The sequence below is a fragment of the Astatotilapia calliptera genome, chromosome 6, assembly GCF_900246225.1.
Source record: "Astatotilapia calliptera chromosome 6, fAstCal1.2, whole genome shotgun sequence".
Lineage (NCBI taxonomy): Eukaryota > Metazoa > Chordata > Actinopteri > Cichliformes > Cichlidae > Astatotilapia > Astatotilapia calliptera.
In genome coordinates this window covers 595,637-620,829 of record NC_039307.1, presented here as the reverse complement: position 1 = coordinate 620,829, position 25,193 = coordinate 595,637, and the positions used below count along the sequence as shown (strand labels likewise).

At 51.4% G+C, this 25,193-nt stretch overlaps 1 protein-coding gene across 4 annotated transcripts in view; it reads right to left on the bottom strand.

The window, feature by feature from the left end:
• Positions 1-24,629, bottom strand: part of LOC113023486 (spectrin beta chain, non-erythrocytic 1-like) — a 30,781-nt gene extending 6,152 nt beyond the window's left edge. Inside the window, exons 1-30 of one of the 4 annotated variants that reach the window (XM_026169514.1) lie at positions 24,367-24,629; positions 20,834-21,058; positions 19,820-20,045; positions 16,055-16,206; positions 13,768-13,941; positions 13,560-13,651; positions 13,399-13,479; positions 13,207-13,322; positions 13,023-13,135; positions 12,753-12,940; positions 12,557-12,674; positions 10,706-10,864; positions 10,316-10,618; positions 10,083-10,236; positions 9,084-9,954; positions 7,572-7,709; positions 6,699-7,455; positions 6,412-6,614; positions 5,889-5,979; positions 5,591-5,737; positions 5,051-5,314; positions 3,361-3,585; positions 3,198-3,287; positions 2,845-3,117; positions 2,597-2,727; positions 2,205-2,409; positions 1,751-2,125; positions 1,184-1,428; positions 970-1,108; positions 450-534 (exon numbers count right to left, since the gene is read on the bottom strand). In XM_026169514.1, the coding sequence (XP_026025299.1) occupies positions 450-534; positions 970-1,108; positions 1,184-1,428; positions 1,751-2,125; positions 2,205-2,409; positions 2,597-2,727; positions 2,845-3,117; positions 3,198-3,287; positions 3,361-3,585; positions 5,051-5,314; positions 5,591-5,737; positions 5,889-5,979; positions 6,412-6,614; positions 6,699-7,455; positions 7,572-7,709; positions 9,084-9,954; positions 10,083-10,236; positions 10,316-10,618; positions 10,706-10,864; positions 12,557-12,674; positions 12,753-12,940; positions 13,023-13,135; positions 13,207-13,322; positions 13,399-13,479; positions 13,560-13,651; positions 13,768-13,941; positions 16,055-16,206; positions 19,820-19,973 (6,043 nt within the window). In that variant the 5' untranslated portion in view covers positions 19,974-20,045; positions 20,834-21,058; positions 24,367-24,629. Of the gene's footprint in view, positions 1-449; positions 535-969; positions 1,109-1,183; positions 1,429-1,750; positions 2,126-2,204; positions 2,410-2,596; positions 2,728-2,844; positions 3,118-3,197; positions 3,288-3,360; positions 3,586-5,050; positions 5,315-5,590; positions 5,738-5,888; positions 5,980-6,411; positions 6,615-6,698; positions 7,456-7,571; positions 7,710-9,083; positions 9,955-10,082; positions 10,237-10,315; positions 10,619-10,705; positions 10,865-12,556; positions 12,675-12,752; positions 12,941-13,022; positions 13,136-13,206; positions 13,323-13,398; positions 13,480-13,559; positions 13,652-13,767; positions 13,942-16,054; positions 16,207-17,730; positions 18,319-19,819; positions 20,046-20,833; positions 21,059-21,151; positions 21,914-24,366 lie in introns of those variants that run through there. The other 3 variants (XM_026169515.1, XM_026169513.1, XM_026169516.1) reach the window with 3 other exon arrangements.
• Positions 24,630-25,193: the final 564 nt, after the last annotated feature.

Here is a 25,193-nt window from a genome sequence, read left to right as displayed (position 1 = left end):
GCTGTTTTTGTATCTTTCTGGTCTTTTTGTATCTTTGTGGCTGTTTTTGTATCTTTCAGGTCTTTTTGTATCTTTCTGGTCTTTTTGTATCTTTCTGGTCTTTTTGTATCTTTGTGGCTGTTTGTTCTGCTGTGTCTGTCTCACAAACTGCTGGTTGATGTTTTGCTCTTTGAGGATCAGTGAGAACAGTTCCTGCAGCTGTCAGGTGAAGACATCGTGCACACAGATGCAGACTCTAAGCTGTTCTCTGAGCGTAACTGAAGCGTGTCCTGATTGGTCAGTCGGGTTCGTTAAAGGAGGGCAAGAGCCTGGGGAGTCTTCATCAGTGCTGACTCATCACTGTAGTACCCTGCAGTGATGAGTCAGCACTGACCTATGACCTTTCAGCCACTTGATCATCATTTTAATTGGATGTTTCATGTGGACGGTAAACAGGAAGTAAGCCTTACTCAGTCGCAGCCACTCCCATCGGTCCTCCCACTTGTCAATCATCTCCTTCCTCTTGTCGGTGAGCTGCAGCAGCCTCTCTTTAATCTGGAAAATATTTTCAGCTCCTTTCAGTCTCAGCTTTATTTATAGACTTTACAGACTGCAGTTCAACCCTGATTTTATTTGCCTCTGTCGTGCCTGTTTGGCTGTTTGACTTTGGTGACCCAGGTGTGTTTGTCCTAGTAAAGGTGAGGCTTTCAAAATAAGAGCACTGCACCATTAAAACCCAAAACAACCGGGCATTGCTCCCTGTGACCAGTGGATGAAACGTCTGCCCATGGCTGTACACAGACCAGGGTTTATTATTTTTGAATTCTTTTCATTTTCCAAATTTCATCATTACTTTAACTTTAACAATTCTTTTGTTGGTCATTAAACTTTCTTTTCTTGATTCAGCACCTTTTTCCTTCTCTTCTCTCAGTCTGTGTTTCAGCTCGTCAGCTGACAATCACCTGAGCGGCCATCAGTGTCTCAGCTCACCTCCTCTGAAGCGTAGTGCTTCCTGGCCAGCAAAGCCTTCCCGAGCTCAATGCAGGCCGTGAAGCTGTCGTTGCGGGCGTCGATCTCCGCCTTGATACCCTGGTGGTTGTTCATCAACAGCTCCACCGACGAAACGTCTCTGGACACACAAACGTCTTTGTTAGCGAGGCCGCCGTGAGGCGAGGATCCACCATTGTGCAGCACACGGACCTACCTGGGGTTTTCCTGGGCCTCGATGAGCCGGATCACGTCATCCATCCACAGCATCAGGTCTCGGACCATGCTGAAGAACCGAAACTTGTCCCCGGTATCGAGGAGGCGGAGCCGGCGTCCGTCACACGCCTCCAGCAGACTCCGCCACACCTCCAGCACCTCGCTTTCCCTGCGCTGGATGTCGTCTGCTTTGTCTCCGGCATACGCCGACTGCAGGCGCCCCGCATCCTCCTGCAGCTGCCTCACCTGCAACACAGGGTCAAAGGTCATAACACGTACACCTGCATGTTTCAGTCAGGTGCTCTGACTTTAAATCGCCTAATAAGGAAAGGTGACCTGCGTGGGAGTTTACATGTCTGGTAATTCTTAAGTCACGTGACCTTTAAACGGCTGATCAGCTGAACAGGAAGCTGTGGCTGGTTTCTGGCTGGAAATAACGTGCTCAGAGAGCCCGGCGCTCTCTGAGAGCGCTGGGCTCTGTCTGCACACCTCAGATACAACCCCCCCCCCCCCCCCAAAAAAGCTGTGCCCAAGTGACTCCCAATAAAACCAGTGTCCCCACACTGACCTGTGTTCCCAGGGCCTGGATGTCATGTTCAAAGGTGGTGTGCATCCTCTGCAGCGTCTCCACCGTGTTCTGGTCCCGGCCCACTTCCTCCGGAAGCTTCTTCTGCTTGTCCAGGATGCGTGCCAGGATCTCCTTGGCGTCGTGGTAGAACTTGTGGAGCTCGAAGGAGGCGGCGAGGATCTGCGTCCTGGTGTCGATGAGCTCCAGCAGGTCGGCCCAGGCCTCGTTTAGCCCGTCCTTCCACTCCGCCACCGTGGCCGCATCGCTGTGCCCGGCGTTAATCAGCTCGTCTGCCAGCCGGTTCACGGCGTCCACGCGCTCCTGTCCAATGTTCCCGGTGTCCCGGGCAAACTCCCGGAAACGTTCCTGCAGCATCTGAGCAGCGGGCAGGGATCATAGGTCAGTATGTAATACTTGACAGAGTACACTCAGAGGAAGTACAATCGGTACGCACGGTGACATGCTCGTAGTCCTGTCCTAGCTCGTGTGACCCGGCCACCACCTCGCGCTCGGCGATCCACTGCTCGAGGTCGTCCACCTCTCGATTCAGCTGGAAGAGGCGGAGCCTCTCATCTAGTTTGCCCCGCCTCTCCTCCGACAAGTCCTTCAAGCCGGCATAGAGCTTATCCACCTGAGACTGACGCATGCTGATCCGCTCGCTGACACACACACACACACACACACACACACACACACACACACACACACACACACACACACACACACACAGTTAAACTACTCACACTGATGTAGCGACAGACAGGAAGTGTCGCAGCTGGCTTCCTGATGTTGTCTGACTGCTTCCTGTCATGTAATGCAGGTGTGATGTCACTAAAAGTGGCTCACCTCTCCGGGTGTCCGTTGGCCACCAGCCCTCTGCTGGTCTTGGACAGCTGGTGGACGGCCTCGGCGTAGTCCTCCACCGCCTGCTCCATGATCTGATGCTTCTTTAGCATGGTGACGGCGCTCTGCTCGTCCTGATTGGAGCAAACAGTTGTAACGGTAATGATTTTGCTCTCACCCTTCTAATGTGAGTGTTTAATTTAGTTGACTTTCACAGGAAGCTGTGTATGATGTAAGCCCCGCCCACTCACCTTGGCCTTCTCCTCTGACATCATGTAGAGCTCCTGCTCGCTCATCCAGGCCTCGGCCTCGGCGGCGTCAAAGTAGTACTGCTGGGCTTTGTGCGCTTCCTCCAGCCGGCCGTGCCGACGCTCCACCTCCTCCATCAGCCGCTTCCACAGCTGCTGCAGGTCGGCCAGGCGGATCGCATCCCCGTTGGAGGACTCCTCCTTCAGGAGGCTCTGGCTGCGCTCCAGGATGTCATCGATGCGGGGCTGATGGCCCAGGATCTCCTTCTGCAGCGTCTGGGGATGTTTACGCCCACAGAGGTCAGACCGTCATCAGCAAACAGAGCATGCTGTGAGCGAGGCAAACATAGTCCTACCTGGTTCTTCTTGATGAGCAGCTGGACCGTCTGCAGGTTGTGGCCGTGGTCGGTGGACATGGCCACAGGGATCCTCTCCTGAACCCACAGCTGTAAAGGAGTGAGAGCACAGTGAGCGTGAGCGATGGCGCCCCTGAAAATATGGCGTGTGAACTTTACGTACGATCTCGTCCTCGACATCCCGGTTGAACTGGTGAACCTCTCTGGACTCAACCAGGAAGTTCCTGCGACGTCGCAGCGGCTCCAGCAGCTCCTGAAACTTATTTTCCACCACCTGCCTTCGCCCGTCCACCTCGTCCGTGTCCTTCACCTCCTGCCCCAGAGCCTTCACCTGGCTCTGGAGCTCCACCACCTCTCTCTGTCGCACCTCCACCTGGTTCTCCAGCATCTGCAAGCATAGAGGCACAGCTGTCACACCACTGCAGTTCAACTGCAGCTGCACAACATCTGTGATATGTTACAGCTGTGTTACTGTTGTGGTGTTACAGGTGTGGTTTCACAGGTGTGTTACTGTTGTGATGTTACAGGTGTGTCACAGGTGTGTTACTGTTGTGATGTTACAGGTGTGTTACGGTTGTGGTGTTACAGGTGTGTCACAGGTGTGTTACTGTTGTGGTGTTACAGGTGTGTCACAGGTGTGTTACTGTTGTGGTGTTACAGGTGTGTCACAGGTGTGTTACTGTTGTGGTGTTACAGGTGTCACAGGTGTGTTACTGTTGTGGTGTTACAGGTTTCACAGGTGTGTTACTGTTGTGGTGTTACAGGTGTGTCACAGGTGTGTTACTGTTGTGGTGTTACAGGTGTGTCACAGGTGTGTTACTGTTGTGATGTTACAGGTGTGTTACTGTTGTGATGTTACAGGTGTGTCACTGTTGTGGTGTTACAGGTGTGTCACTGTTGTGGTGTTACAGGTGTGTCACTGTTGTGGTGTTACAGGTGTGTCACAGGTGTGTCACTGTTGTGATGTTACAGGTGTGTTACGGTTGTGGTGTTACAGGTGTCACGGGTGTGTTACTGCTGTGATGTTACAGGTGTGTCACAGGTGTGTTACTGTTGTGGTGTTACAGGTTTCACGGGTGTGTTACTGTTGTGGTGTTACAGGTTTCACAGGTGTGTTACTGTTGTGGTGTTACAGGTGTGGTTTCACAGGTGTGTTACTGTTGTGATGTTACAGGTGTGTTACGGTTGTGGTGTTACAGGTGTCACAGGTGTGTTACTGTTGTGATGTTACAGGTGTGTTACTGTTGTGGTACAGGTGTGTCACAGGTGTGTTACTGTTGTGGTGTTACAGGTGTGTCACAGGTGTGTTACTGTTGTGATGTTACAGGTGTGTCACAGGTGTGTTACTGTTGTGGTGTTACAGGTTTCACAGGTGTGTTACTGTTGTGATGTTACAGGTGTGTCACAGGTGTGTTACTGTTGTGATGTTACAGGTGTGTTACTGTTGTGGTACAGGTGTGTCACAGGTGTGTTACTGTTGTGGTGTTACAGGTTTCACAGGTGTGTTACTGTTGTGATGTTACAGGTGTGTCACAGGTGTGTTACTGTTGTGATGTTACAGGTGTGTTACTGTTGTGGTGTTACAGGTGTGTCACAGGTGTGTTACTGTTGTGGTGTTACAGGTTTCACAGGTGTGTTACTGTTGTGATGTTACAGGTGTGTCACAGGTGTGTTACTGTTGTGGTGTTACAGGTGTGGTTTCACAGGTGTGTTACTGTTGTGGTGTTACAGGTGTCACAGGTGTGTTACAGGTGTGGTGTTGCAGGTGTCATAGCTGTATATATGAGTAAAATCAAACCTCACATTGAGCTGTCCACCTGTCTGTTCTGCATTCAGGTGAGTGGAGGACGTACCTGCTGCTTTTTCAGCAGGATGTTGACGGACGTCAGGTCTTTGCCGTAGTCGTCGGACTGGATCTGGCCCTCGAGGCCGGCCAACCACTTGTCGAGGTCGGCGCAGCTCTGAGTGAACAGCTCGGCCTTGTTGGCGTCAAACAGACACTGAGCTTTGGTCTGCGTGGTGGACTCGAGCTCCTCCCACATGGTGTGGAGTGCCGACAGCTTCTCCTTCACCACCGCCTCCGTTTCCGGCTTCTCCGACACCAGGAGCGTGCCATCCTGAGGTCAGGACACACTTGGGTCAGGTTAAAGGTCACTGGGGGTCTCATTTATATGATGAAATGTTTAATTTGTATATTTTAGGCTCAGTTTTGCACCGTCGGTCAGCGTTAGCATGTGTTTTAGTAGCTTCTCTCGCAGCGAGCTCAGAGAACACCTGCCTGAGGCAAACACGGGCATAAAGTTGCAGCTCGTGAGTCGTGCATGCTCTCGTTTATCTTTTGTGTGAGCGGAGTGACTGCTGATTGGCTGCCCTGCTCAGGCGAACGGCGGTACCTTCTCGATCTTGTCCAGCCACTCTTTGTTGGACTGCAGCTCGGCCATGAAGGCCTGGTGCTTCAACCACTTGCTGTGCAGGTTTCTGGCCTCGTCGTAGCTCATGTCCTGAGCCGTGAGCATCTTCTCATTGATCCACAGAGACAGCTGCAAACAGAACAGAACACAGTGTTACGCAGGCGATGATATCACAGGACGCCGTCTGAACCACAGCGCTGCGCTTGTCGACGACGCCCCTGCTTCAGAGAGTGCGTTTTGCCTTTGGCGTCTAAAGCACGGCTTCGTATCAGAGACTGACCTCCTGGCAGTCTTGCAGGAATTTCTGCAGGTCTCGGTTGTCCTTCAACCTCATCAGCAGCTCCACCGCAGCCTCCCTGTTCTTCTTGTGCCTGAAACACAACAAAAAACCCAGATAAGACCGACCTTCACACACTCACCAAACCCAACATTTAGAGATTCAGAAACAGCAGCCGGAGCCGGGGTCACGGTGACAGCTATGGTTTGACGTGCTCTTTATGTTCCACAGCTGCTTTCTCATTAGTCTAGTGGATTTTGTTCATCTGGCGTCTTCAGTGAAAATTTGAAAACCGAAGACTGACTCCAGACTGAAGAAGTCACTTGGATGAGTGACAAAATGGGAAGAACACACATTGATTCCCTTCATCACACTGACGGATCCTGCACAACTGGAAAGGCTGAAGGTCAGGGTGGCACCTACACCTTCCTGTGGAACCACGGGAATGTACCGACTACGTCTGCTGAGGAGAACGCAAGAAAGGTTCTTCTGCAGCGAACGAACATGCTGTGAAGCTTTGGCGCACCTGTCGTCGATGGAGGTAACTTTCTCATGGATTCGATCGCCGTTGATGTTCCCGTCGCTGGCCAACCGCCTACCGGCCTCAACCACGCCGTTAATCTTGTCCTCGTTGGCATCCATCGTGGTCATGAAGTCCTCTTGCTTCTTGATGGCAGCCTCGGCCCCCTCCAGGGTCGTGGGCATCTCTGTGTGAGCCAGGACGTACTCCTGCGGGGCAGACACAGAGAAATGGCGAGTTTTTAAAGCACAGGCAGGAGCAGAAAGGGGAGGAGGTGTTAATCGGGCATTTACCTGGCTGTTGAGGAAAGCCTCCGCCTGCTTGGTATCCCGAAGGAACAGCTGGTAGGCGTGGGACTGCGACAGCAGGTTCTGCCGATTCTCCCACATCTTGTGCAGTTCGTTCCAGCCGGTGTCGAGCGCCTGCAACCGTTGTCGCAGGAACATGTACTGAGCGTCTGTCTGGCCCTGTGTCACCATCTCGCCCATGTCCCGCATCTTCTGATAGTCCTCCTCGTAGTTCTGGATCTCATTCTTGATGCCTTCATGTTGGGCCATCAGCTTCTCTGCTTCGGCAAGCGTGTTGGGCATGTCCTCTGAGGCGATGGCGGTCTGAGTGCGAGATAACCACGACTGGAAGTCGTCCAGCTCACGTAAGAACTGCTGCAGTTTCCTGGCTTCACCCAGAGACTCCTCTCGGTTCTTTAGCGTGTTCTTCATTTCCTCCCATACGGCTGTGATCTCGGCCAGACGGCCCGTAATGGCGTTGGCCTGATCGGGGTGCTCTTCTGCCAGCCTCCGGGCTTCGCCGTGCATTTCACTGAGCTTGTCCTCGATGGCGGCCAGGTCACGCTCCATGCCGGTCAGTTTGCGCTGCAGGGCCATGACCCCTGTGAGGTCATTGCCCAGCTCCTGGGTAGACTCGATGACTTTGGTCTTCTCTTTGATCCAGGACTTGGTCTCGTTGCAGTCGAGGTGGTAGTTCTGCACGCCCAGAGCTGAGTTCAGGGACTCCTTCTTACGGTCCACAAGCTCACGGAACAGGCTCCACCTGGAGGCAGAGCAGAGGGTTATCACGGCAGCTTCCACACCTGACTCTCACAGGTCAATGTTTTTGATTTTGTTATTCTTTGGTAGGAATCTCTGTACCTGATGGTCGGGTCATACCTGTTATTGAGTTTGTCCTGCTGGGTCTTAATGTCCTTCTCACTCGGGTGACCGCTGTGCATCAGCTGCCTGGCAATCTGGTTCACCACAGCGACACGAGACGCCTGGCTGTTCATCTCCGGCTCAAGACTCTCAAACCTGCCAGAACACATCATGCTTCAGTGCACGTGTTGCAGTGTATCACAGTACATTTGTATCATATCTATCTAATCATGGAGAGTCCTCTTCACACACTGAGGTTAGTTATGGAGTTCCACAGGGTTCAGTGCTAGGACCACTTCAGTCCTTCAACGCACATATTAAACAAATATGTAAGACTGCGTTCTTCCATTTGTGCAACATCTCTAAAATTAGAAATATCCTGTCTCAGAGTGACACTGAAGAACTAGTTCATGCATTTATTACTTCCAGGCTGGACGACTGTAATTCATTATTATCAGGAAGTCCTAAAAACTCCCTGAAAAGCCTTCAGCTGATCCAAAATGCTGCAGCAAGAGTCCTGACAGGGACTAGAAAGAGAGAGCAGATTTCTCCTGTTTTGGCTTCCTGTTAAATCCAGGATTCAAAATCCTGCTCCTCACATACAAGGGCTTAAATAATCAGGCCCCATCTTATCTTAATGACCTTGTAGTACCATATCACCCTATTAGAGCACTTCGCTCTCGCTCTGCAGGCCTACTTGTTGTTCCTAGAGTATTTAAAAGTAGAATGGGAGGCAGAGCCTTCGGTTTGCTCTGAGGCAGTGCTGTGTAACTAATCCTACCTGTGCTGGTTAGATATGTGTGAAACCCAGAACACGACTAACTCAAGATGCTGGAGAGAATTTGGATGGAAACATCTTACTCGATTCTTTCTTACACCAAAAATCAAAAGTAAGCAGACTCAAGTTTGGAGCAGATGTGGTAACATGGAAGCTCGTCATACGCACGTGTTTGGGACCTGAAACTGCATCATTTTTGGAAGAACGTGATTCTTGTAATAGGCAATATGTTGGGCTATCAATTACCACACGATTTTAAAACTGTATATCTTGGGAATATTAGAGAGTATGTTATGTACGACGACTTGATAGCTGCAAAGAAAGCTACAACAAGAAACTGGTACAAACTGGATCCGCCTTCTTCAAAACACTGCTTAAATGTTGTTGGAGGAATCTATGCAATGGAAGAAATTACTTCTCAGATTAAAGGAAGATATTTTCGTTGTGGGAGAAGTGGACATTATACAGCACCAGGGAAAATTAATGAAGAACAAAACATTTAAGGTCTATAACTCTGTATATCTATTGATGCATGCCTGTATAAAAGTATATAAGCTGGAGTGTGTATGCGGAGTAAAGGCAGGTGTGCATGTGGCAGTTGATTAGAATGGGCACCCACACCTTTTGTTCGCTTTAGTTCTGTTTGTTTGACTGTGTGCTTGCATGGTTATTTCGCCTGTAATGTAACATGTTTGTGTTTAAACTGCGACAACACTATCAATAAAAATTACAGCGTCAAAAACAAATCCCACCTGTGCTGTATGACCTCCAGGTCCTCCAGTTTTTCCGGGATCTCCATGCTGTTCAGCCACTGCTCCTTCTCATCGATCCAAACTTCGCAGGCATCGGCCTCGCTGAACATTTTGTAGCGGGACAAAGCGTCCTGAAGCGCCTGCTTCCTCAGCTTGGTGAGGTCGGCGACCTCCTTGTAGCGCTCCTCGATACAGGTCAGCCGACCGCGGACCTCCTCTGACTCCGCCTCCTCTTTTGGCAGACAGGCGACCTGCTCGTGGAGTGAGTCGATGACCGGTCTGTAGCTTGCCACCTCTGCCGCTGCATCTTTGTGCTTCCTGGCCAGCGCCTGGGTGGAGAACTCATCGTGGCCGGTCTCCCCGCTGGAGACGATGCGCAGGGCGTCCAGCATCCAGGCATCTACGTCATCAGCATCTGCCTGGAACTGGTGGAGGGCCAGAGCCTCCTCCAGCCTTTTCTTCCTCACCGCTGCCAGCTGCTCCAGCGCTGCCCACTGAGCCTGCAGGTCGGAAATTCGCTCTTGGATCTTCGTGGCACCGAAGTGTCCCGCCTTCACCATGGCCTGGCCCTCCGCAATGGTGTGCTGCAGGTGGCCGGCACGGCCGCTCATCTCGTCTTCCAGGGCTCGCTGCTGGCTGAGGAGACGCAGCGCCCCCGTCAGGTCCTTACCGTGCTCCAGAGAGGACAGGATCTGCTCCTTCTCACGGATCCAGCCTTCCTCCTCCGCCATCTCCCAGAAAAACTTCCAGAGACGGCGAGACTCCTCCAGACGGGCACGTCGCTCTGCGGCGAGCTGAGTCAGCTCCTGGTAGCAGAACTCAAGGTGGGCCACCCGGTCCTGGATGACCTGTGGGTCACAGGGCTTGTAGCCTGGACAGGAAGGAAGGGAAAATGTAAAAGTACACCTATCGGAGGAACAAGACTCCTCCTTATTAAATGGATAAAAATACTCAAGTTCAAATCAAACTCAGAGGCGAGGAAAGGCGCCTGCTGCTCACCGCTGTTGCTGGCAGAGTGCTTGTTGGCGTTGGCGGTGACCGCCTTCACCCTGTCGGCCTGGATGGCAATGTCTGCCTCCACCAAGGCGTGTTTCTGGAGCAGGTCCTCCACCCCCAGCAGATGCTTCCCATAATCCTGAGACAGCAGCAGCATCTAGAACCCAAAAGCAGACGATCACGTTTCTGCTCAGACACCTTCTCTGCGTCCCACCCCGAGTGCCGTGTTCGGGTACCTTCATCTCGTCCATCCAGTCCATGATGTAGAGCATCTCCTGAAAGACCCTCTGCAGGCCCAGGTTCATCTCCAGCCGCTGCCTGCGGGCCTTCAGCAGCTCCAGCAGATACTCCCACAGACGAATAACGTTGTCCTTCCGGGCTGCGATGCGTTTGATGTCATGGTAGCGCTCCGCCTCCAGCTCCTTTGCCACAGCAACCACAGCTTGGACACGCTCCTCGTATGCGGCGATGTCCGTTTCGATCGCCTCGTGCTTCTTGGTGGCGGCCTCGACGGCCTGAAGGTCGAAGCCAAAGTTATCCTGGAGACAGAGAAGAGACGGCGGCGTGTCATGAGATCACGAGTGAAGAAACGTGGGCAGGTCACATGATTTGCTGCGTCCTCCTACCTGTGACACCAGCCTCTGATTTTCGCTGAGCCAGGTCTCTCTCATGGCCGCCTTTCGATCAAAGCGCCTGGCCAACTGTTCCAGCTTCTCCTGACGAATCAGCTCCATCCTCAGAGCCAGCTCGCGCTCATGCTCCGCCTTCTCCAGCCGCTCCCAGGCCTGTCAGGATCACAAAGTCAGCATCAAATCCACGCAGCAGCATTTACAGCGTGTAAATTTAGTCTCTGTAGGAGTTGTTTTAACCCTTTAGAGCCGGTCGGAGCGGACACGCTCCATTTTGCGTAACTACTTTTAAATCCCGTAGCTCTGCAACCACGTGAGCTAGCGCAATATTTTTTTTGCATATGAAACCGGAGGAGTTGTACTTACATCTGATGCCATCAGCTTGTCCTCGGTCACAGTTTCCTTCCACATATAGCTTTGCAAAAACATCATAAAAGCACTTGCAGCAACAAAAACATGATATTCCAGAAACACGCTTTGCCGATCGATCAGCTGTTTGTAACACTTCCTACGTCTATCAGCGTGAACTATCACATGACCGCATGACCTGCCCGAAACCGCAAGTGACGTCATTTTGCGGAAATGTAGTTTTTTACCATCAGGGCCTTATGAGCCTATACTGGTGTTTTTAAAACTTATGTTTGACTTCATGACTTTCTGTGTCGTTTCTGGGATGCTGAGGACTCATATTGCACTGCTGGAAATAGTTTATTTTGATGCATATGCTGTTATTTTGCAAATTTGCACTATAATACTTATTTTCGTTTTTCCTGCAGTATATAAAAATTGGTGTATCTCAAAAATAAAACTATGAAGACACTTAAAATAAATTTCCTGTGGTGGGAAACTAGTTTGTGCAACTTTTTTGTATTTACAGTTTTGAGGGATAAGCCTCTTAAATTTCTCTAACTAGAAATATATGTTAAAAAAACAAAAACGATTTTAATTTTTTTGTAGTTTATTGCACTTTTTTGCAATTTATGTAGTTACTATGCACTTAATGCAGACATATTATTACAATTTGGGCTATAATGGTTGTATTGATGTATAGCAACTTGAAATGCTCCCAGAAATGGCTCCACAGCATGTAAAAATATAATATAAGCTCTGGCGAACTTGGTTCTATGGTAGGTCTTAAAGGGTTAACGGAGTTTAACATCGCAGCAAACATCCGTCTGTACACAAGTCCACGCCGTCTTAGAAACGTCGTGTATCTGTAACAAAAGCACATTTCACGTAACCGAAGCGGCTCCACGGTTCGAGCCCGGGAGAAGACTCGAGCCCGGCCTCAGCACCGCCGGCTCCAAGCGAGATACAAACGTGCAGAGCGAGGTCAGGACTGAGTCACCTGGACCCGACCAGCAGAAACGCTCACAGCTGTTTTTCTAACAAACTGCTAGAAACGTTTCGTGCACGGGTCCTTCTGCCTTCACAAACTGCACGTTCTGGTTCTTATGAACGACTCTGGCGTCTTCCTGTCATGTTGCTCTGCACCATGAAGGAACTCTGCAGGTGTCAGACGAAGGCTCTTATTTCAATGCTCCGGACACCAGACGCACAGTTTTCAGCTAACATGATCAGAGAGTGAGTTCCTCCTGTGATCAGGTTAACTCGTGTACTGATAAAACTCTCGGCCGTCACTCTCGATCATTTGGGGAAGACAAACCGACTACATGCGCCCGACGCGAGCAGCAGGACGACAGCCCTGCTGGGATTCGGCTGCACAGCTGCAAACGCTGTGTGTAACTCGGGTTCACAGGAGACGAAACATATTGAGTCTGCGTTCTGCTGGGCGAGCGGCGGGACGGGCTCTGACCGACAGGTAAACGGCTTCGGAGCGGCTCCCACCTTGTTGATGTCAGAGATGAGCTTCCCCTCGCGGGGCATGTACACCTTCTGGTTGTTTGCCCTCATCTTGCTCTGGATGGTGAAGAGAAGGACCTCCAGGTTCCCCTTCTCTGTGAACCTGATGGGGACAGAGACCAGGTGAGAGCTCAGGTAGCGTTACTGGAGGCAGAGCGAAGGCGAGGCGCAGCGCTCTTACTTGGGGGGCTTCTCCACGGTGCGGTAGGTGTTGAAGGCTTGTAGCTGCTGCTGGACTCCTGCCAGAGAGTTGGCGAACTTCCTGTTGTTGAGGATGATGATGGTCTGTTCAATCCACTCCAGCAGGTCTGAGGCCAGGGACTCGTATTTCTCGATCATCTTCTCCGTCTCGATGGCGTTGTCCAAAACCTGGAAGCAAAAACCAAGACAATGAGGCGCCGCCAGCAGAGTTCGTGACCTCTGAAAGAGAGTTTCAGTCGTGCCGACTCACCTTCCCGATACGTTTGCCCTCCACCTTCAGAGCCTTCATCTTGGAGAAATAGTGGTAATAGGTCACCACGTAGGTGATGACGGACTTCTCGTCGGGATGGTCCACGCTGATGTCTGCAGCACAAACAGAAGATTCAAATACAAACTGTTCAGGTGAACTGCTCAGGTAAACGTGCGGTCCCTACCCTCGGGGTCCAACAGCTTGGTGAGGCCCAGGTGATGCTCCGCCAGGTTGAAGGCGTTCTGCAGGTTGTAGTGAGCGTTGGATTTCTTCAGTTTGTCAAAATCGATCAAATCAGGCCTGAAAACACGAGAAACACAAAACTTTATTCACAGGGACGAGTCTCCGCATCGTCACACCTGGACGACGGGGTTACCTGTGTTTGTGGATGAGCGCGTTGAAGGCCATGCCGTCCCTCCAGCTCGTGCTGAAGTTGTGGATGTTGACGTTGGGATACCTGAGGAAGAAGACAGGAAGCAGAGGTTAACCTGAGCTCGGCCTCACTGACACTACGCAGGTGCTGCAGGTGAGCCTCACCCCGCGGTCTTCATCTGACACCACAGCAGCAGGGCGTCTTTGGCCGATCGCTTCTCTTTGTTGTCTTCCGTCTCCACGCTGATGTCCTGAATCTGAGGGCAAGAGGAAGAACAGTAACACCTCCACCTGTCTGCCGTTTTTACCTGTGGCCCTGCAGGAATCTCCTGAGTCTGTGCTCTAACAGGTCACACCTGTGACGCGTGCTTACCTGGAAGCGGAGTATGATGGTCCAGATGAGGCCCAGCGTGAGCCGATGGTTTCCGTCCACGATGTCGTGGGAGCCCATGTTCTCCAGGTGAACCCGCTGCTCCTTCAGGAACTGCAGCGCCTTGTCCACGTTCTCCAGACAGTGGATCCGCATCCGCCCTTTGGTTGGCTTTGGCTGGAGGCGGAGGAGCAGAGAGTCAGGTGATCTACAGGTGTAGATCCAAAATCATGAACATCCTGTGAGGGCAGACTTTCACAATAAAAGCTGCAATAATCACACACTGAAGCAAGGATATGTGTCTGGTTCCCACTGACGTCTCCAAAATAACAGGAAGTGGAGACACCGTCTTGTCTTCCTGGCCCGGGAGGACGGCGAGGCGTTCCTGGCCTACAGGAAGTGGGAGGAAGCGCAGCAGCTGGACCACAGCCTTCCTTGAGGCCAACAAGTCCACCGTCTCAAACGGAAACAGGTTAATGTTTCAGAGGGAAAACAGGAAGTCAGGCACACCTGCTTGAACTCTGAGGTCACTTCCTGTGAGCTGCTGTACCCTCCAGGAGGTCATCAGGAGCACGAATGTGGACTTACTCTGATCGCACGTCAAATAAAGCATCGCTTTAAAAATCTCGGGAAGCTCATCCAGAAACTTATGTCACATGACCGACCGCTGTGACATCACATGACATCGTCTGACACACAGGAAACGTCCTCTGGAAATATCTGGGCAAAAGGGGCGGAGCACACAGAAGCATATGGGCTTAAATTGTGGTCATAAATGTTTTGTACTTGTAAATCAAATGCGTATTTGTGAACTGAAGTTTTGTAACCTTGTAAAAATAAATTTGTTAGAAAATTTTATGTTTGTGCATCTACAGATGAGACTTTGTGTTTTAAAAAATATTTACGCGAGTTACAAATGTTTCTGTGAAGGTCTGCTTACAGAGGAAAACACTACGTGTAAACTCTGCGCTCAGGTTCCCTGAATGTGGGAGAGTTTCAACTTACATGTACGAATTTTGACCCGATTTTTCTTCCTGTCAGCTGATTGGTTGATTGATTAACAATCCAATCAGAGAACAGATGGGTTTGGCTGTTGGAGGGGTGCTTTACGGAGCTGCAGGTCCTTGAAGGGTGATACAGTTTGAAGCTGGAGGATCGCTATATAAATATCCGATAGCAGCTAGGTCCCCTAACTTTCAGCAGCTGTTGAAAGGATAAAGTTGTGCTATATCAGTGGTTAGAAACACCATTATTACTTTAGGATTAGTTTAACACAAAGTCAGGGCTGACCCGGGACCATGGCTGTGAGTCACAGTGCGCAGCATGAAGGTCCTTTCACATCAGAGCAGGATGTGCTGCTAATGCTAACTGCTAACTAAAAGCCAAGGATCCAGGATTTGTTGCGTTGGCTGCTGGGCTCTGTGTGCAGCAGCTCTACCTGCACTAGATGCACCTGTCGTTTCTATCTCTGACTTTATCTCCTCTACAAGAGTTTCTGTTTTTTTTGCTGTTTCTTCAAATGTTCAATAAAAACATGTATGCTAATTCATAACCAGAAAGCTTTGTAAGTATCCCCACTAGTGAAGACTGTGTCATGTCCACAACACTGCCCCCCCAGGGTCCACAGAGAAAGGTTCTGGAGGTCTCTGTCTAAGCACGTAGACCTGTGACACAAAATCACTGAACTCGGACACACACAGACTGTTTTCATGGTGATGAAGGAAAACACTGGGCTGGCATGTAAAAGGCATTTATTCTTTCAGGACCTGCAGCTCCGTAAAGCACCCCTCCAACAGCCAAACCCATCTGTGCTCTGATTGGATTGTTAAATTTGTGATTGAGGTGACATTGGCCAATCAGCTGACAGGAAGAAAAATCGGGTCAAAATTTGTACGTGTAAGTTGAAACTCTCCCACATCCAGGGAACCTGAGCGCATCTACTGATCTGTAGATGCACAAACATAAATCTTTCTAACAAATTTATTTTTACAAGGCTACAAAACTTCAGTTTAGTTCACAAACACGCATTTGATTTACAAGTACAAAACGTTTATGGCCACAATTTAAGCCCATAGAAGTGTCTCTCCTCCCTCATCTCGCTCTACAGGAGCTGCAGTACTGTTCGCAGCCACAGGCTGAGCAGGGGCGCTCTATCAGACATCCTGACGGCCTGGACAGGAAGTTCCAGTTGATCAGATCAGTGAAGGCCGGGTTTCTTCTTCTGGTGTTGATTTTAGTGCAAGGACTGTTTATGTGTGTGTGTGTGTGTGTGTGTGTGTGTGTGTGTTACCAGTCTCTCCCCGGAGAGGACCTCGAGCAGTTTGATGAGCATGCGTCCATCTCTCAGGTCCATGTACAGGTCGGTGATCCTGCAGGAGACTCTGGATAGGTGAGAGTTCACCCACTTAGTGAAGGTCTTCTTCTGCACCGCCTCCCGCTCATCTGTGCACACACACACACACACACACACACACGTTTCAGTCTGGGCACCTGATCAGAGTTTTCACACTCTTATCAGGCACATAAGCCCCGCCCACCTGCTGTTTGTATTTGTATGTTCGGTGCATGTGAACACCGATGCAGCGACCTGCTCTAAACACACAGACAGGAAACAGCAACAGCTGTAATAATTATAATAAAGCAGCGACACCACACAGACGGCTGTCCAAAAGGGGGAGGAGCTAAAACAGGCTGATTCAGGCAAACACGTGAGCAGAACTGAGAGCTGCTGATCGCCTCTAACAGGTGGGGCTTCACGAGGATGGAAGTGGACTCAGCTCAAACCTTCAAAGTAAAACTCCTGTTGTCCCGCCTGTTTCCTGTTTGGTTACGCCGGCGATGCTGCGGCTCCGACGCTGCTGTTGGACCTGCAGACCTGACGCTGTCTCTGTGGAGACGCTGCGCTGCTGATAGCAACGGCGCCACTAGCCAACCGCAGTGTTTGGTTCAGCGTCATGACTGGTTTCAGTCAGCAGGCCTAAACTGGTTACCACTGACACCAGGTGAGACCAGGTGGGCCTCTGTTTACTGTGCCACGCTCGTGCTTGTGTCTTTGCTAAACTCTTCTGGAAGTGTTTTATTATTTGTGTTACCAGCAGAATTATTCATTGCTCTGCTGCTTACATTTCCATGGAAACACCAGGAAGTTGGACTGAACCCCGTGCACCTGTGCTCCGGGCAGGTGTGACAGCCTGTGATGATGTCACTGAGCCCAGCAGTAAAAGTGAGCGCTTAAACTTTAACCAGGAGCAGGTCGAAGGTCGCCCAACACGCCCACAGACACCCAGGTGCGCCTGTAATCATGCCGCTTTAAAACAGCAGTGATGAGCTCTGTGGGCGGAGCTTTAGAACCCGAGCACCGAAGCGACTGGGTGATGGCTCCGTTTATTGTTCCACACAAATAAAGTTTATGCATCAACACCTACGGCCTGCCAGCCTGGCTCCACGGCGCCCCCTGCAGCATGTTTCCTAAACAGTGTTCGTGCAGCACGGCGTTTCCGTGAAGGCAGTTCACAGGAAGTACTTATAGCCCAAATGCGCTCTGTCCAGTCCGGGTCCTGGCGCGGAGAGATCTGCACACCAACACTGCGTAAACATCCCAGCGCCTCCTAGTGGCAGCAGCAGAGCAACACCATGTGACAGAAACTGCTTAACATCCGTGAGATTTACATGCTGAAGCGATTCCACGCCACACAGGAACTCATACTGACACGTTTGTGCAGCAGCCAATAAGACCGCAAAAGATCCGCATACACACAGGAAAGACATGGACGCGCAGCGAGGTCCGAGCTGCACGGCGAGTCTGCAGGTAAGAACATCCAAGACCTGTGCCCAATCCAGTTCCTTCAAGGACCCGCTGAAGGGTCCCAGCCTCCCAACTGGGAACCACCACCCTGACCAGTTACATGAAACCGAACCCACGCCCTCTGCCGCCACGACCTCTGACCCTCGGCTCCTCCTCCTTACCTTGTAGCTGTTTGAAGCGACCCTCCAGCACGTTGTAGCTGAGCTGCTGCTCCTCCATCACGGTTGAGGACTAAGAGGCCGATTTTAGCAACGCCGATCATAAACCACGAGCTCCGCTGCACGTCAGCCCACCGAGAGCGAAGTCATCGCTTCAGCCGTCGTTTCAGAAGTTTCAGAGCCCAAAATCAGGTTTTTGGTTTTTACTGACAGACAGGAACACCTGCCCTCATCACCGCAGTTTTAAAAAGCTGAACACAGGCTCGAGTCCACAAACCGAACCAGAGAACGCAGACTGTCAGCTGATCCTGAACGTGAGGACGGCGAGAGTGTGAAACTTCACTAAAACCCCGAGAAAAAACAGCCACGGCTCAAAACAACAGCAAAAACTTCCTTTGAAGTGCGATCGGAGCGAGAGGGAAAACGCCCTCGTGTCTGCGAGAGGTGCAGTAATGAGAGTCCAGAGGTCGCCGTGACGGCCACAGGACGGTGAGCGACAGGGACTGCGTGTGTGTGTCTGCCCTGCCCTCGCTGCAGCTACACGCCGCTCATTCTTCTTTCCTGCTCAATGATCTGACTGATTGTCCTGTTTCCCTCCACACACACACACACACACACAGACGCTCCCTATCCAAACACACTGTAAAAAGTGGATATCTATAATTTCCCAGCTTCAGCTGAACACTTGAATGTCACACGGATTCACTAAAAGATCAAAGGCTGCTTCACCTGCAGACAGCAAACAGCAGGGGGCGCTGCAGGTGACCCAAACACATCAGAGGTACAAACATCTGCTTTAATGGAGGAGCTCATAGCTGCTGACCAACCAATCAGCTCCTGGCAGTGGGAGTGGACTTCCCACAGACCTTTCCAGCTGCACGCTGCACCTGTGCGTCCTGTGAGAAGAAGAATGCACTGATACCTGAGAGGCGTCACATGATGACGCGAGAACAGATGAAGACCAGCCAGCACCTGCACACATCTAGTTACACACTGACAGCTGTGTAACCATGGCGACAGCCTGAGAGTAAAAACTGAAAATAAAGTTTCTACTTTTCATTTCCAGATTTCAGACACTCCCAGCTGTCCCAGCAGCTCGGCTGATGGCTCCCAGTTTGACTCCAGTTTCAGCTCAGACTTTTTACAGTGTGTTGGAATGTGTTGGCCAATGACGGTGCAGCCTCAGCATGATGTCATTAGGGTGTGAAGGGGTGGGGGCCGAGGAGGTGGGGGTGTTTCCCCTCATTGTTTCTTCACATTCCTGAACAAAGGACAGGAAGTGAGGAACAAACATCCTGTGCACACACACACATCCCTGCATGTCTATCTTTTTGAGGACCAGTGCTGCTCCAAACAGAATCCAAAGCTGTGACTACGACTCCCAAAGTGCATTTCACCAACAGAGCCTGAGAGCCAATCAGATTTAGCGCCTGCTGACATCACTCAGTCACCTGGAGTGCAGAGTCCTGCAGGAAATGAACCTGCGAGCATCTCAGCTGATGAAGAGCTCACAGTGAAGCAAGCCGAGATATGACATCAGCAGGGCGCCAGGTGTCCTTTCACAATAAAATACCTGAAGACAGAAGTAAAAAGGACTTTTGTCTGAAAACAAGACTCCTCCTCCAGCCTGCATGTAAACACAGTCATGTGACAGGCCGGGCTCGTGACTCATTACTCAAACCCAGCAAGGACCATGAGGTTCAAACCCACCACCTCCACGCTGTGAGGCGACACTGCTGACCGCGGTGCGCCCGAGCCACCACACTCAGCACATGTCAGTTGTGCTCTCGTGGTTGCTCAGGTATGTTTCTTTGACATGTTCCACAGGATGCTTTGAGTCACAGCAGCACATCAACAGAAACACAGCTTACCTGCGCAGGTCTGTGCAGGTAAGCCGTCAGCGGTGGTGGATAACAACATTAATAAACGTTCTGATTCATATGAAACAGTTTCTTGTAAATCAGCTCTACGTATCGATCATCCATAATCACTAACAGATTTCAGCCTCCACAGACCGTCTGTTCACCAGAAGCGCTGCATCACTTCCTTCCTGCTGAGCTGTGAGGCGTGCCGATGGCGGCCGGGCTCCTACCTGCGAGCGCTTTGATGCGGGAGCGTTCGAAGAGGCGGGCCGAGCTGTTCTCGTTGTCCCAGTCGTCGTCCCAGCGGTTGTTCACCGTGTCGTTGCTGCCGCTGTACTGCTGCTGCAGCTCCATGCGGTCGTACTCGGCGGCCACCGTCGTCATCTTGACCGTTCACCTCTGACGCGCCTCGATATCAGCGGGGACACGTCCACATCGACGGCTTCTGGCTGAAACCTGCGGAGCAGACAGGAAATGTGGGTCACAGAGAGGTCACAACCTGCGTCTCAGCGAGCGACCTTTGACCTAAAAACAGGAGTTTGCCTGAGCTTTCCTCGCCCTGACACACACACACACAGACACACACACACACACACAGACGCGCACACACACACACACACACAGACACACACACACACACACACACACACACACGCACACACACACGCACTCACACACACAGACGCGCACACACACACGCACACACACACAGACACACACACACACACACACACACACACACGCACACACACACGCACTCACACACACAGACGCGCACACACACACACACACACACAGACGCACACACACAGACGCACTCACACACACACGCACACACACACACACACAGACGCACTCACACACACACGCACACACACACACACAGACGCACTCACACACACAGACGCGCACACACACACGCACACACACAGACGCACACACACAGACGCACTCACACACACACACACACACACACACACAGACGCACTCACACACACACACACACAGACGCACTCACACACACACACAGACGCACTCACACACACAGACGCGCACACACACACGCACACACACAGACGCACACACACACACACACACACACACACACACACACACACACACACACACACACACAGACACACACGCACACACACACACAGACACACACACACACACACAGACGCACACACACACACAGACGCACACACACGCACACACACACACACACACACAGACACACACACCTCTTCCTGCTTCTGTTACTTTTCATGTGTAGCTTTCACTGTTCTTCTTCGGGGCTAAAATCATCTGTTTCCTGCTGCAATCGGCTCAAATCGTTTTTGTGTTGCGCTCCGAAACACGTCACACCCTCCCAGCGGGTCGGGGAATGTGCTGCTGTTCTCCCGGCTCGGCCACCGGAGGAGCTGTAACCCAGCCCTCGTCTGCTCGGTGAGCTGAAGAAGCCCCGCCTGTAAACAAACCACCACCCGACATCAGCTGGTTGTAACTGAATCATTCAAACAGGGTGTGTTCCAAAGGTACCTCCTGTCTCCTTTCCTCACCTCCTGCTGAGGACTTAGGAAAAGAGAAGTGGAACGACCTCACACTCTCTCTCCTTGACGGTGTGAGGATGTCCGCCGTGTTGAAACTACAAACGTGCATCGTCCTCTGTCTCAGCGTGTTCTGTTGTTTGGTGGAGGTCATATGAACGAGAACAGCCTGTGTAAACGTCCTGCACCACAGAGGCGGGAATTTTAAAGCCGGAGGAACATTTGGGTCCGATTTACTGCCTCACAGAGACAAACAGAGTCTGTGCTGACAGCTGTGAACAGCAGCACTTTGGGCCTTATGCACGTGTTTGCTTCACTCCCAGGAGAGAATTTTAAACGTCGCTTCAAACGCTGTTACACACAGGTTACACTGTAACACTATAAACACATCAGCAGCTTATGGATGAACATCAGCTGCTCGGCCTCGGTTATTACGTCGACAGTTTTCATGGACAGTCGGATGGCCTGTCGATGTGAATTATGGGACGGTGTTATCTCCTCTCCTTTCCTCAAGGATGCTTCGGTGTGTCCTACTCTAAAGGAAGCACTGAAGCTCCTTTCCTTGGTGTTTGGGGATGTGGAACCGCTCCGATCATGGTCACGTCTCTCAGTGAGGAACCTTCCAGAGAAAGTTTCAGAATGCGCCCTTTATGTAGTCAAACACTAAACACTCAGCAGCAGAGGATTGTGGGTAATGTAATGAGTCTGTGTGTGCCCTGCTCCCATTGGCTGCCTGAGTCAGCTGACTGGAGCAAATGGAATCAGAGTTATAGGCCTTAGCGGCGGCAGCAGCCATTACAGCACTCAGAGGAAGTCCCGAGGGACGCTAATGGACCCAATTTCCTGAAACAGCCCAGCCTGAGAGTCTGAGCGCAGAGGTCGGAGGTCAGGGACAGCTCTGCATCCATAGCGTCAATAATCATCCCACACGGCGAGGTCGAGGACAAAGAGTCATATGTTAAAGACCAGAGAAGAAGAAACACAGCTGCCGTTAAACAAACAGGCACAGAAGAAGAAGCAGCTGAGAATAAAAACACACACCCTCGCAGCATTCCTGACAGGCACAGCTGTGGACACACCACATCTATCCCTCTGCCCCGTGGGGCCCTCCATGGGAGCAACAGGTGTGTGTCACCAGTCTGAGGCAGCAGCTGGCTCACGCCACGACGCTGCTCTGCCCAAGAAAGTGTCAAGAACGTCTCCACATTTTAGCTCCTCCTCCTCTGTTTTTTTAGTACGATGACATGACGACAGAGGAGCGACGACCGAAAACCACAGAAGAGTCTCCAAACCGAGCCTCCGACTCAGTGCTGCCCCCAGTGGGCCTCGCAGGTGCCGCAGAGCCCAAAAACTTGATTCAGCCACGCCGATCAGCCGTGACAGCGCGTGTATTTGTGATCAGTCGTCATTTATTAAAACTGATTTTATACGTAAGCTTCCTGCGTCTCCTCAGTGCTGAGGAGATGGAAGAGGAGGAATCCCTCACCCGCTCAGGTCTGACGCAGATCACCGGGTGATGCACGAGGCCGCGGCGAGCTGAAGTCAAAGTGATCACAGAACACTGAGGAGGCCACGCTTCACCTCACTGGCGTCTGCAGGTGTGTTTGTAAGCGAGCTCGCCGCTGCGCACGAGCAGGGAGGAGTTATTGGATTTACTCAGCACACAAACAGCCTCATTTCCTGGAGCGCCGACCCCGCCCGGCAACAGGAAACAGCTCGGCGCTCTCAGCAGGCGCACACAAACATCCATCAGACTCTGTGTCCAACACACCGGGCTTTCTACGGCGAGAGTGAACAACAAACAGACCGGAAGTCTCCACAGAGCTTCATCGGGCAGTGAAGTCTTCACTGTGCAGAACCAGAACCAGGCCCAACCGGTTCTTTGGTTTGTGGAGGCAGAACAGAACCACCAGAGAACTGAAGTTCCAGGAACCTCTAAGGAGCATTGCTGCAGTGTTATCAGTGAACTAACCAGAACCTTTACGGAGGTTAGCAAACCGGGCCAGGAACGCCTCACCCAAGGTTCTGTTTACGTTTGAAGAACATTCCCTGAACGATCAGCTGATCGATCAGCAGAAAACAAACCACGTAAATATTTAAACCAGAACCCCGAGAATGCCATCCATCACTTCCTGTCTCATTAGACAGGCAGCCATTAGAACATTCAGGCAACATTCAGGGAAAGGAAGCGAAGCGTTACGGGAACACCGGGGGTTGCTCCTGTCGTTCTAAACGAGTTTGTTCACATAAACACAGACGGCTCTAATTTCTAAACCAGGACATTTTCCGTTATGGAAGAGCTTTCAGGGAACGTGGAGGTAACTCCAACCACGCAGGGACCTTAAAGAACATGTCCCAAACAAATTCATGGGATGCTGGATCCCAGCTCTGCAGTGTTGGGATGCTCCTAACGTCAGAAAAACATTCCCAAAACGTTCACACAACCAAAAGCTGCTGGTTCACTGGCTTCCTGTTAGAGGAGAACCTTTAGGGAACATTTCATGGACATACCTATAAGGGAACTGTGACCCTGACAAACGGTTTGGGAACGCTGGGATGAGAACCCAAGTGTTCCCATATGAGCCCTCAGATGATCTTTCATGTTCCGGTTTGGGTTGAAGGACGTTCTGTGAAGGTTTGGGAAACGTTGTGTTTTATTTACATGTCCTGTGTGTGTGTGTGTGTGTGTGTGTGTGTGTGTGTGTGTGTGTGTGTGTGTGAGAGAGAGAGAGAGAGGCAAACACAAGCAGAACCGGTCACGCTGAGCGGAACCTGACGGGAACTCTGAGGAGCTGTGTCCGGTTTCTGGGCCTCCCGCCGCTGTTTTCCAGCACTTTCTCCGGTCGGAGCGGCGGCTCTCGGCGGGCTCGGCCCCGCTGAGCTCCCGCTGAAAGGAGCTGTTATTGTCCGGGACGCATACACTCCTCACCTCCTCCTCCTCCGCGGCCACGCCTGTTTGTCTCCTCTCATGGCGCACCGTTATTCTCATCCATCCTTACTAATGGCTGCTGGCGGGGACGAGCCGCGGACACGCGGGCGGAGGAGCACCGCGGCGCGGGCCGCGCGTCGGCGGGGAGCGGCTCCAGAGCCTCCGGGAGGGATCCCGGAGCCGCTCCCCGCCAACGCGGAGCGAAGTTATGGAGGAGCCGAGGCTCCGGAGCGCCTCTCTTCAATCACAGCCACAGTAGAGACACAATAGAGACAGTAGAGACCAGGACGCTGCTTACCTGCTCAGGGTCGGAGCGACACTCCAAACTTCAGCGGAGGTGAGGAAGAGTCTGCAGACCGGAGAGCACAGAGGAGGTGGCGGGGGCTGCTGCTCCTGCTGCTGCCGCAGGGGATGACGGGAAAGAATCCGCACTGCCCCCTCCCCCCGCTCAGAGGGTTCGGGTCTGATTCTGGGCTTCGGGTCCGCCTGCAGAGCGCCCCCTGCAGGCCGCAGAGAGCAGCAGCAGCTTCAGTTGATCCGAGTCGGAGCCTCTTTATTCCACAGACAGTTACTATTATTGTTGTTATTACTGTTATTTATTATTATTACTAATATTGTTATTGTTACTATTATTGTTGTTATTACTGATTAAGAGGCCACATTACTTTCTGACACGAGTCCCGAACACAAACATGAGTTTTAATGAGGATAAAAACATTTGCTAAATAAACGATGACACATCCTGTTAAATATCCGTGTTTTACAGTTTTTATGGCACGTGCTCTAATAAATCTCTGTATGTATTCACGTTGCACACATTAAACTTTGTAGTTTATAATAAATGAATGAATGAAACAGAACCCTCCAAGCCTGCAGTTCCTCTAGTGTGCAGCAGAGGCAGCAGTGAGTCAGTCCTCATAGACTCCATGTTAACGGCACATTTACGGCTGATGCAAAGAATTTCTACCTTCACACCTGTACCAAATCATGCAACCATGCACCTGTTTGCAATGTTAGGGGCGTGGCCTCTGTGACTGACAGGTGCACCATCACCTGAACTGCACCTCTGGTTCACGTTTGTCCTGCTGGAGCCTTCTGGAGCATTTTAATGACATTATGTGAATA